Source organism: Chaetodon auriga, chromosome 1, assembly GCF_051107435.1.
Source record: "Chaetodon auriga isolate fChaAug3 chromosome 1, fChaAug3.hap1, whole genome shotgun sequence".
In the NCBI taxonomy this organism is placed as follows: domain Eukaryota; kingdom Metazoa; phylum Chordata; class Actinopteri; order Chaetodontiformes; family Chaetodontidae; genus Chaetodon; species Chaetodon auriga.
The window spans coordinates 17,710,926-17,722,534 of NC_135074.1; the positions used below are offsets into that span (position 1 = coordinate 17,710,926).

At 41.3% G+C, this 11,609-nt stretch overlaps 2 protein-coding genes across 3 annotated transcripts; both read left to right on the forward strand.

Annotated features, from left to right (window-relative positions):
* Positions 1-1,028: 1,028 nt before the first annotated feature.
* On the forward strand, positions 1,029-7,832 carry gfod2 (glucose-fructose oxidoreductase domain containing 2). Of its 2 annotated transcripts, XM_076727459.1 has the most exons (3): positions 1,030-1,231; positions 2,688-3,067; positions 4,436-7,832. In XM_076727459.1, the coding sequence occupies exons 2-3, from the start codon at positions 2,815-2,817 to the stop codon at positions 5,335-5,337; spliced, it is 1,155 nt and encodes a 384-aa protein (XP_076583574.1). In that variant the 5' UTR covers positions 1,030-1,231; positions 2,688-2,814; the 3' UTR covers positions 5,338-7,832. The 2 variants fall into 2 exon arrangements, with proteins under 2 accessions (XP_076583582.1, XP_076583574.1); XM_076727467.1 differs by lacking the exon at positions 2,688-3,067 and having other exon boundaries at positions 1,029-1,231.
* A 1,047-nt stretch (positions 7,833-8,879) lies between these two features.
* On the forward strand, positions 8,880-11,538 carry LOC143318936 (uncharacterized). Its single transcript, XM_076727479.1, has 3 exons — positions 8,880-9,294; positions 9,854-10,273; positions 11,063-11,538. Exons 1-3 carry the CDS (start codon positions 9,054-9,056, stop codon positions 11,401-11,403), a joined length of 1,002 nt encoding a protein of 333 aa, XP_076583594.1. The 5' UTR covers positions 8,880-9,053; the 3' UTR covers positions 11,404-11,538.
* Positions 11,539-11,609: the final 71 nt, after the last annotated feature.

Below are 11,609 nucleotides of genomic sequence, written 5' to 3' on the forward strand. Positions count from 1 at the left end.
GTTTTGAATACTCTCCGAGAAAGCTCCAAGCTGTTTCACAGTTTCCTCAGAGTCCATCTGTGATACAAGACGTAGCTTGTGAGCTTTACAAACTGAGACCCAGAAAAGAACATAGAAACTTAAGTGGAGCAGATTCTTCTACTGAGCAAATATCTCATGAAAAACATTGCCTTCCAAGCAATACATGGTGACAGTGTCGGTGACACACAATAAAAATTAAGACCAGCTCTCATTAAAATTGTGGGGGGTTTTGTATGATGCACACAATAAATTTCAGATATACTGTACATACGATTCGAAATATAACTTAATTTTTTAAATTGATATAAAGTCATCTTTCAGTAGACCCTTTGACGATCAAGCTGACTTGTTAGCCATCTCCACAATCCATCCGCGCACATCTCCTTACTCTCATCCTTTAGATTTATTATCTCAAACAGCCTATGGAAACAGGTACTCTAAATCAGGGCTCCTAATGCAGGCCTAACTGGCCCATGGGGAAAATGTAACATGACAGCAACAAGATGTTGCACCTGCAAGTTCAACAAATTACTAGATATCTGCCATTCAGTCTATTAATAATGAAATTAATTACATATTAATTTGCAGTGAATAACGAAACATCAAAGGCACTGGAAACGCCATAAATCTGTATGTGTGTGTAGTATTATACAGGAACCATGATAGGTTTAAATGTATTTTTTTTAAGAAACCTTAACAATTGTACCCCACAATATTCCACAAGTTAACTTGCAGAAAACAGTACAAAAAAGAAAAAAAAAACAGAGAAAGAAAGGAAGAAGAAAGAACAGAGCTGTTTTCAAATCATAGAGTTACTTTTTCAAAGGATTGTCGTGCGGGTGAAGTCACAGGTGACACACTGAATCATGGGAAAACACGGTGCCCGTCCAAAGAGCGCGCTTGCTCCAGGTCAACCTAATGTTACGTGAGTTCATCCAAATAGTTTTTAGCGACCTACTTTTTTGTCTACAAAATAACATGTTTCACAAAAACAACTTTACGTGCGTGAGACCGGAGCCATGTTTTCTCGCCTAGCTCGAGGCGTGTTTGTCTCGTTGCTCCTCCGCCGGTGACCCATCTCCAGCCTCTGTTAGTATCTCTGGACCTCCCCACAGTCCTGTCGTCGCTGCTGAAGTTACCATTAGCAACTGGGCAGCGCCCGGCAGAGCACCTACAACCGCTGTCGATGTTGTCCGGGCTAATCCGTAAGGTAGCTTATGTTACATTTCATTATGGGTTGTTTCTATATCAACTTTGAAGTCAGTTACAGTAATTAACTTTTGATATTAACTCTGAAAAGTACCTACATGTGTCGGGAGCTCTTTGAGTTGCCTTTGCGGCTGTCTGGCCGGCTAGCTGAGCGTGCTAGCTAACGTTATCACTCACCTAGTCTAGCTAGCTTAGTGATCGGTGTGAACCTTAGCTATGCGGACCACATATGCCTATGTTAGCTGAAGTAGTGGACACTTTCCGCTAGTTTGTGATATCGTGAAAAGTATGCCTAATGCCCGTCTAGTATCGATTTCGGCAGCGACAATTTCGTGTGGCATGGGGGCTTTGTTATCTGACCAGCCGACAGCAGCACAGCAGCACGGCTGGGTTACTTTCCAGTGGTATCTGAGGCTTAATCTGTCGTCAGCGTGGTAAATGAATGTTTGTTTGGACATGGTGTTTGTGCCCTGGGGTGATACTGCGTGAAAAGGAGAGAGTGTCTTTTTCAACGGTGACACAGGTAATGCAGGTGCACAGGCACACAGTCTGTTGCTGTAATATTACAGTCATGGCCGCGGGGAGGCACAGTGTTAGCCCCTTCCAGCCGCCAACGTTTTTTCTTCGACTGCATATACGTACTCAGAATTTTATAAATAGGTAAACCACTTTTTGCTTGTGGACAAGCTCATCAGAGCTATCGCAAATAAACCTGCTCATCCCACTCTCCTTTTCAAAACTAATGAATAGTTTGGGCAGGTGCCCCCACCACACGAGCCAACTCAAATTACATAGAGGACTGAAAGCCACAGAACAGATAGAGGTCCATGATAGATTAGACTAACACCAGAGGCAAGTGGAGAGCTGGGAGCACCTCAGGTGAGCTGAACAAGCAGCACTTAGTGAAGGATCAGTGTTATTTAATGTCATTAGACCAACTGATTGTAAGTTCTGTGTGCAAGTTGTTGTACATAAGTGCCACTAAATAAGTCTTGAACCTGGTTAAAGCCCAGCAGAGACATAACTTGTACTTGCTTAGGTAGAGATGACGTTGACTTTCAGTGGGTGTGGATCATCTGAGGAATGGCATGCTAACTATGTAGCAGGACACAATGCAAGTAGCTGTCAGAGACTGCTGATAAGAAAGACTAGTTTGACCTCCGTCAGACATGTTTGTCCTGTCTGTTGGCACAGTCACTAAAGCTGGGGCATGAATGGATAATAAAGACATTGTACTATGAGTTACTGTCTGTGGTTCTGTTTATTAAATCCTGCACTACAGTAAGGCCAGATGATTTGCTGATGAACACTTAATGCTTTTACATGCATGGTCACTATTGTTTACATTAAATTTAAACATTGTATGGAAATGGCATAAAATGACATTTAAAAAATGTCCGATATTTGATTTTGTTAATGTCCTCTGCCTTCAATAGTCTATTCTTTTATTTTTCCAGGTTCAGAAAGCTCTCCTTGATTTCCAGAAGCAGTAAAGGCCTTGACAGACAAGTGACTCGCAGTCTGTTGGGATGTTAGTGAGGCTGGTCATGGTTAACACGTAAGGTTGCAGTGAGTGGCACTGCCATGTTGCCAGGAGTCGGTGTGTTTGGCACAGGGAGCACAGCCCGAGTGCTGGTCCCGTTGTTGAAAGCTGAGGGCTTTGAGGTTCATGCACTTTGGGGGCGAAGTGAAGAGGAAGCGTGCTGCTTGGCAAAAGAGCTTGGTATCCCATTTCACACCAGCCGATCTGATGACGTCCTGCTGCACCAGGATGTCGACCTTGTTTGCATCTACATTCCCCCCTCAATGACAAGGCAGATTGCAGTCAAAGCGCTGGGTAAGATAAGCCTCCATACAGCAGTCACTCCATCAGAGCCATGAAATATACAGCATTGCTATAAAAATGAATATTAGTGGATTTTCATTTAATATCGGCTGTATTTTTTCTTTTACATATCATAATTCAGAATATTTGGGTTTATGTGAATGATAGCACTCAGATAAGATCAGTTTTCATCCTAAACACCAGGTTCAGCTCTTGCACTTGCACTGTATTTGCATCCAAGTTATACAAATGTGACCTAACCAAGCTGGGCGTGGCAGGTCAGCCCTGGGGCAGACTTTTTTGCGACTATAATGACAATACTCCCCAAAAGATCCATACAATAGACATGGCTGCATTCTCACTGTAACATCTTTCTCAGGGTTTATGTTTGAAATGTGATTAATGGTGGTCATAGCCATGACCACAGGGAATGTTATAATTTGTGGGGGGAATCCCCAAAACAAAACTTGCAGACAAAAACTTAAAATTTTCCACATCTCACATCTGCTAGCGACACATTGAAGCAAAAATAGTCAACGCATTGTCGTATCAGAGGAGAGTAGATCTATAAAGTTAACTTACAGTATCTGATGGAATTCCTGAGCGTTGACCTCAGCTTCCTGTTTTAGTTGCAACTTCCTGAGTGTGTCCTCGCCAAAGGACTTGTCCATAGCACTACCATCAAGGGGAACTGAAGGCTGCTGATCTCCATCGATGAAAACTATGTACATCCTCTGTGTTATCACATGGTGTGTCAGGAGAATGTTGACTTTTTGTTTATTCATACCAAAGTCCAGAAGCTGGGCAGTAATGCCATCTAAGGCAGTCGACTCCACAGTGAGTCTGAGCACCAAGACACCAAGTCTGCCCTGCACCTTCAAATCATATTTAGCAAACACTCAGTTGACGTTTTAATGGTATATCGAGTTAAAACAGTCTAATACTACAAATATACTGTAAATCCTGCCTATTTTTTCAATGTTTTAGAGGCATTGAATGAACTTTATGGTAATTTTGGAGGCTGCAAGTTAGTTTATGATGCTGCTGAAATGTATTGAGTCATTCTGTAAAATCTTGTCTGTCCTCGTAGATAGGGAGGAACAACTGAATGTACGTAAAACAAAATTGTACTATAATTTTATTAGTATTTAATGGCAGATTAAGAACCATAGCTAGTGAAAACTATGCATGCAGAACACAAGAGATTAATTCAGAATGAAAGCAATTATTTTACTGTAAACGTTTACTTGAGAGTCGGAGATTTGCAAGATTGCATCTTTGAAATGTAAAATTCCAGAACTCTCACTGCGTTTACATCAGATGGTTGACTTCAGTTTTATCTAAATGAAAAAACCCCGACCTTTGCCCGTCTCTCTGCAGGTATCGGTAAGAATGTGGTGTGTGAGAAAGCTGCAACTGCTGTGGATTCATTCAAGATGGTGACTGCCGCCAGGTACTACCCCCAGCTGCTCAGCATTATGGGTAATACTCTGCGCTTCCTGCCAGCTTTTGTTGCTATGCGCCAGCTGCTGGTGGAGGGATATGTTGGCGAAATGCAGGTGTGTGATGTCCGAGTCTATGGTCCCAGCCTCCTGGATCAGTCGTACGGTTGGACGTGCGAGGAGCTGATGGGAGGAGGCGGGCTGCACACTGTTGGCTCCACCATCATTGACCTTTTAAGCTATCTAACTGGTGCACGAGCCAACCGTGTTCATGGCTTACTACGGACCTTTGTACAACAAAACGGATTAATCCGAGGCATCCGCCGTGTCACCAGCGATGACTTTTGTTTCTTCCAAATGTTGATGGGTGGAACTGGGTCAAGCTCGGGGGGCGTGTGCTGCACTGTGACCCTGAACTTCAACATGCCAGGGTCATTTGTACACGAGGTCATGGTGGTTGGATCCAACGGGAGACTGGTTGCCAGGGGAACAGAACTGTATGGTCAACGCAATGGGAGTAAAAGTGAGGAGCTGTTGCTAGGAGACAGTGGGTGGGTGGGACCAGAAGTGACAGAAATGCCCCTGCCTCACCTGCGGGGGCTGAGCTCCATGGTAAAGGCACTGAGACAGTCTTTTCAGGCTCATGAGGAGCGCAGGTTGTGGGCACAAGGACCGGTTGCCATGGCGCCAACATTTGAGGATGGTCTGTATGTGCAAACGGTGGTTGAGGCGGTGAAACGGTCCAGCTGTAGTGGAGAATGGGAGTGTGTTGAGATCATGAGTCAAGAGCCAGATCCAAATCACAACCTGTGTGAGGCTCTGCAGAGGAATAAGAACTGAATGTGTTTATACTCCCAGTCCAACCACTACATGTGTCTGAGCAAACTGGCCTCTGAACATGTTTCCTTTAAATCAGCTGCTGAGGCGGTTTACGTGACCCATGACTACTTTTTTGCATTTTCACATTCTGCCACATTTTGAGAAAACGAAAGTGTGCGTGTGCCCTCACAGCTCCATTACTCTGATTCTAAACAGAACATTTTATCATAGTAGCAATTTCAAAATCTATCTGTGCCCCTTTGACACATTTATTTCCTGTACCACGCCAAAAAGTACACACAGTCTTTTTTCTCACTGAAGCTTGAAGTCATGACAGTTTCCTGTTAAATAGGGTTGAAATACGTCACGCGCCAGCAAGGCACCACACCTGTGTCAAACAGTGGCAAAGAGCAAAATTACTTGAGTCAGAAAACAGACCTTTCACTGGATGTTTGACCATTGCATTAATGCTCATTTTAAGCAGCCTGTGTAGATAGATTTCTGTATTTTAAGAAAAATATAGGTTGTTGTATCTTATTGATAATCAGATATATATAAATAAAATAAGCTCATACCTCATATTTGCCATTGAACAAGAGCACAGCTCTTCCTGAGGCATGCCAGAGCATTTTTGAATTTTTTTTTTTTTTTTGGGTTAATGTTAAGTCACCAGAACAAGAGTTTGCAGGAGCTGGATATTAGGATACACCAATAATGGCTGAGTGGGCAAATTAGTGCACAAACAAATGCTTTCTTCTGATTACCCAGTTTTGGGTCATGACCAATTGTTCAGAGCCACAAAGTTTTTATACTTTATCAGTTCATAAATTGTCACTTGATTAACAGTTGGGTGCTTCACAACCTGTCCGAGCACTGAATTCAGTAATTTGGCTCACATTAAAAACCAACCGTAAATGTAAAGTCCAGTGGACAAAACATTTTAATCTGTATCGTATATGACATTTAGATGTTGATGTATTTTGTTGTTAATTTATTCCCAAACCCAAAAGCACCTTATTCTGAAAGGAAGTGTTTACCTCAGACATGAATGTGAATGTCAAAGCATGAGGATGATTTGACTAACAAAGTACTTTGACTGTTCGCAGCGTGGTGACTGGCAGAATTCAAGCGTTGTTTCAGAATGAGAATGATGGAGCGGTGCAGAGTTTAGTTTGACTTGTTTGATTTTTTTTTTTTTGAATGTGTGATAATAAGCATACATTTAAAAAGTGGAAGAGTTTGCAAAAGGAGCTTGTAGGTTTTAATGTTATGGCGTGTTACGGCAAACATAAATTACCAGGGATTGAGTAAAATAAGCTATGTAGAAAATTTATATTTGTGGCATCGCCCCTCAAATTTCCTAGACATCTTAGATCTCTTTTGTTTTTGTCATTTCGTTTGAGTGTTACTCGCACTCTGGTGGCTGCAAAATAAGTTCGTAGTTTCGTTCTTCACAGAGAGCAACTGCAGTGAGCTGGAGGTTACAATGGATTTCAGTAGTGACATGTTGCATAGTGGGGTTTTTAGTAGTATGTTGGGTAAACCTTAAAGGATTGGTTTTAGGTGGAGAATCACATGAAATCTTATGTTAAGAAACAGGCTTCTTCAAGAAATTTCAGATGAATTACCTTTTTATTGTTAAACTGATATAGTTTTAATGAGTTTAAAATCTGTGTCAAAGGTTTGTTTACATGTGCTAACCATTGAAGTAATTTAATATGTTTTTACAATTTTTTTTTTTTTTTCCAAGCAAACTATGCATTTAAAATGAATACAGCTGTTTGAATCCAGAGAGTGGGGCCACCATCATCCTGAAACCTTACTGATCTTCTCATTGAGCAGAACCACTGGATTTGACGTGTGTGAGAGAGTAAATGTGTGCCTCTGTAAGGTGATCAGACCAAGAGAAGGAAGTGTTAAAACAGTTTATGGTTGTTGCAGTCACTCACTGTTCTGTTCCCTTCTCAGACCCACGCAGAATCTGCAGATAAGGATATGTAGACGTGACACGCTTACCTCACGCTTTCCCAACAGTGCTTTACAGAAACAATACATCAAGTTTACAGTCTTTGTAAAACACATCACATTTGCCTGCAGGATGCTCCATAACCCACCACTGTTGAAATACATTCCAAATGAGGTTTTTGACCTTCTTGGTAACAGATGTTTTTGTTTTGTTGTTTGCACTGATAAAATGCCACATATTTAATATGCAGTGTGATGCGTGTACTAGCCAGCTCACTGCAAATTAACATTTATCTGTATAAGGAAGACTGTTTGTATTTATTTATGTCTTGGTGTGGAGAAAGTTTCCCATTGTTTATTCTGTTCAGTGTTTGTGTTTTCAGCCTGTGAATTTCTGTCTAAAGCTGTAATATTTAAATGGTTTAGAGTTAGTGTTGTTTTAATTGATAATATGGCTTTTTGAACACAATGTGTTGCATTTACATTGGGAAACTGTTCTGTTCATCCTCCTCACAGACATTTCCTTCAATAAATACAGTTCATTTAGTGTCTGGTCAGACTTCACTTTGATTCTGTTAAAGCTGAGCTGAATATTGCAGTAATACTGTTCACACCATTTTTACATTTTTAACATAATCCATTATTTTGTAAATCAAATATTTCTGCTCAGGCTAGTTAGTGTTCTAGCCTGAGCTAATCTTTACCTGTAGTCTAACTAATAATCTTTCAAATATCTTAACTGCATGACGCGATATCACATCATGCCTTCTCCGTCATTTCCATAGAGTCATCATTTCTCCATGCAAGCATTGTGCTGTGTTCACGTGGGGATTACAGAATCCACCTGCTGGGAACACGTTTTAATGGATGACTTAGCTGTACCTGGTCTCAAAGTACAGGGTTGTCATTCTGTGGTTTTTGACTAACTACACCTAGCTAAAGCAAGCAAGGTGTACCTAATTAAACAATTTGTTGAGAGAGGTGTTTGTTTGTATACACTGATATAAATAACTAATACAATTAAATAAGTAATAAAAACACCCGTTCATGTAACACAATGCAATTCAGCAGGCACCACTAACATCATCCTAACATAGATTACAGAGTTATTGCAATTTAAAACATTGGTAGGATGCTTGATATGTTCACGTACTGTATGTAGCGTAATTTTGTTTTTCAAGCACATTAAACATTAAATATATTAACATACATTAACATGAACATTACATTAAAACATTAAATACAGACCATAGACAGGTGTAGACAATCTACATGTTCAAATATTACATTCAAAACTAAACTTCTGGTGACAGATAACAGTGTTCGAATATATTGCATATATTCTGTTAAGCGTTTTATAATTTTTAATTTGTGAACGAAGAAAATGTTAAATATTTTGTGATAATTTTATTAAAATCGGTTTCACACATATTGTTTTCTAACAGGCCATAATGAGAGGAGCTCTAATGAACGTTTTATTTCATTGTCCGTCACTAAGGGCATAGTTACAGATATTATAATACAGGAACCAATATCTGTTGGAATGAGCGTTTCCTAAGTAGGCCCACGCTTTTTGCCCGCCACGGATGTGACGTAACGGCAATGCATTATGGGTTGAAACGTAACAAACACAGTGGACGGCTGCTAAAGCTAATGCTAATGCTACTGCTAGCAAGCAAGTAAGAACTACCGAGCACAGAAAATTACATTATCTGTCACAGCTACAGCGCGGGCTGTGAGGTGAATCGCTGAGCCCTCAGACCACGGCAGACATGGTCCGGAGAAAAAGCGCAGTTTGGTGCTTTTTCAAACCCATCGACGCTGAGTCGGCCCAGTGCTTGCTCTGCATGGATTATCGGGTGAAACAAGGCACCACCACGAACATGCTGAGACATCTACGAACCAAACATCCCGCAGAGGTTGTCAAGAAATTAAAAGGCCGTGTACCCGAAACTACATCCATCAGCGGCGGTCAGGGAGCCATGAACACGGACAGTGAGCAGTTCTGCTTCGGTATGGTTACTTGAATTACTTAACTGAGTAGCCCAGCCACCATTTGTTTTTATTTACTCTTGTGCGTTTTCTACTGAAACGACACTGCGTTTTCTACATTCAGTTGTCTCCCATGTGCATCAAATTAAAATATGCCACGCGATGAACAAATGTCAGTGTAGCACTTTCTTTAACATATTACACCACCCGCTTTATTGTCGCTCTGCAGTGGCATGTACGTTAATGATGATCAGGTTGAGTTAAATGAAACCAGTCAATCAAAGGTGAACATCTGTCCTATAGAGGACATGCTTTACATGCTTTATGTTACAGTCAGCCTTTTAGTCTGATTGTCATGTTTTCCCTGTCACATCTAATGTTTTACCTCATCAACTTCATTGATTTTTGTAAATATTTGCGTATTCAAATAAGTTGGGACAGGAGCAACAAAAGACTGGGAAAGTAGTGGAATGCTCCAAAAACACCTGTTTGGAACGTTCCACAGGTAAACAGGTTCATTGGTAACAGGTGAGAGTATCATGATTGTAGCCATAACTGTAACTTTGTTTTCCTCCTTTAGTGGAAGTTGAACTGGAGGATGGAGACTCTGACACCCTTACCACAAGGAATGATGCTGATTTTAATGAGGCTGTTAATGGCATCCTGGAAGCCGCAAAAAGAGGTCCAGCAGAACAAGTTACACATGAAGAGGCGAGTGATGCCCGCCCCGTAAGACGGAGACGGAGCTTGATTTGGAGGTACTATGACCGCTTGGACAGTTTGGGTGCTGCTCGTTGCCGTATTTGCATGAAGAAGTTACAGTGCTTTGAAAGTGGCAGCACCAGCAATCTGCATCGGCACATGTCAAAGAGACACCCAGAGGTGTTCTCTCGGCTAGGCGGCGACAGGCAGAACCCAACGCCATCCCAGTCATCACAGGGCTCAAATGTTAAGGGTGGCGCCTCGACAGCACCAGAGACAGAGAGGAGGCCGTTTCCAGGTAATGTTTAATGCATCACTGCTGTTTGTGTATGAATAACAGAGGAAGACAAACGTTAGCTGTGAACACTCTTTAAATAATGTGCAATATCTGTGAACGTGAATGTGTATTAATCACTTTGTATTGCCAATGTGTGAGTAGATTGTAACGTAACTTAAAACATAAGATCTTACCAGACTTCCTCGGTTCCCTGTAGCAGCCTTTGGACTGATTTTTAGGTAAAGGACTCGGGACGAAGGATGTGATGTTGTGTGTGCTGCCGAGTGCCCTGCCCGTCTTCTACAGCACAAACACTGTGCAACACTAGCTAGCATTAACTGAAAAATGGAGTCTGCTAACGTCAACAAACAACCAGCAAACACAGTCCAACTCAAAGTCAAAGCTAACATGAATGCAAAGCTACTGTAACAGCTAGCCAGCTAGCAAACGTTGCAAAATATTTTTGATTGGTTTTTATCATGGAGCCAATGGTCCAAATAAAATAAAGGAACATAGCAGATGGCAACATTATTCTAAATATGATTGTCATTTAGTGTGACAGCCCTGGTTTCATTATCAACAAGGGTTTTCTGAATGTTGCAGATAAACTCTCAAGTCCTTATATTGCCATTTGATTTTCCCCAGTGTTTTTAATAAAGTTGGTATATTAGCAACCATAATCACCTAATGTAAGTGGAGTGGATTAATTTGCTTCATGTTTATAGTAAATAGTTATTGAGCTGTTCTTACCTACTGCACCCAAGACTAATGAGACTAAACATTTGGCCTTCTTTTCCCCTTGTCTTCAAGATGAGTTTAAAGCTTCAAGAGTGTCTGCAAGAGAAAGGCGTGTGTTAAGTACAGAGCGGGAGCTGATAAACTCCCTGAGGAGGGCACAGAGGGAGGAGGCGCGAGCTCTGGAGGATCAGAGGGAACTGCTGGAGAAGCTGCGTGCAGTGGATGCCAGGACCGCAGCTGCAGAGAGGGAGCAAATTGAGTCATTGAGGAAAGTGCAGCTGGAGGAGGCCAAACAGTTGCGTAAACAGAAAGAAGAGCTGCAGGAGGAAAAGGCAGAACTACAAAAGAAATGGGAAGAGCTTCAGCAGGAAAAAGAAAAGCTTTCCAGAGAACAGCAAGCCTCCTACTTCTGATACGACAGGATTGTGTTGTTGCTGTCCTCGCCAATTTCAGGTTTTCTGTACATGCTTTGGACTAATTCAAACACATGATGATGTAAAATGTGAACTCTTCTTTAAGTAAACTATATTTAGCAAAAAAAAAATCAATGAGCAGTTGGTTTTCTTTCTGTTACAATGTGTCACACTGCTTTATGGTGTCTTAAATATTCCCTCTTCTA

Coding starts and splice junctions, on each gene's coding strand:
- LOC143318936 (XM_076727479.1), top strand. CDS start 9,054: ATGGTCCGGAGAAAAAGCGCAGTTTGGTGCTTTTTCAAACCCATCGAC. Junction 9,295..9,853: donor CAGTGAGCAGTTCTGCTTCG/GTATGGTTACTT, acceptor TTCCTCCTTTAG/TGGAAGTTGAACTGGAGGAT. Junction 10,274..11,062: donor AGAGAGGAGGCCGTTTCCAG/GTAATGTTTAAT, acceptor CTTGTCTTCAAG/ATGAGTTTAAAGCTTCAAGA.
- gfod2 (XM_076727459.1), top strand. CDS start 2,815: ATGTTGCCAGGAGTCGGTGTGTTTGGCACAGGGAGCACAGCCCGAGTG. Junction 3,068..4,435: donor GATTGCAGTCAAAGCGCTGG/GTAAGATAAGCC, acceptor GTCTCTCTGCAG/GTATCGGTAAGAATGTGGTG.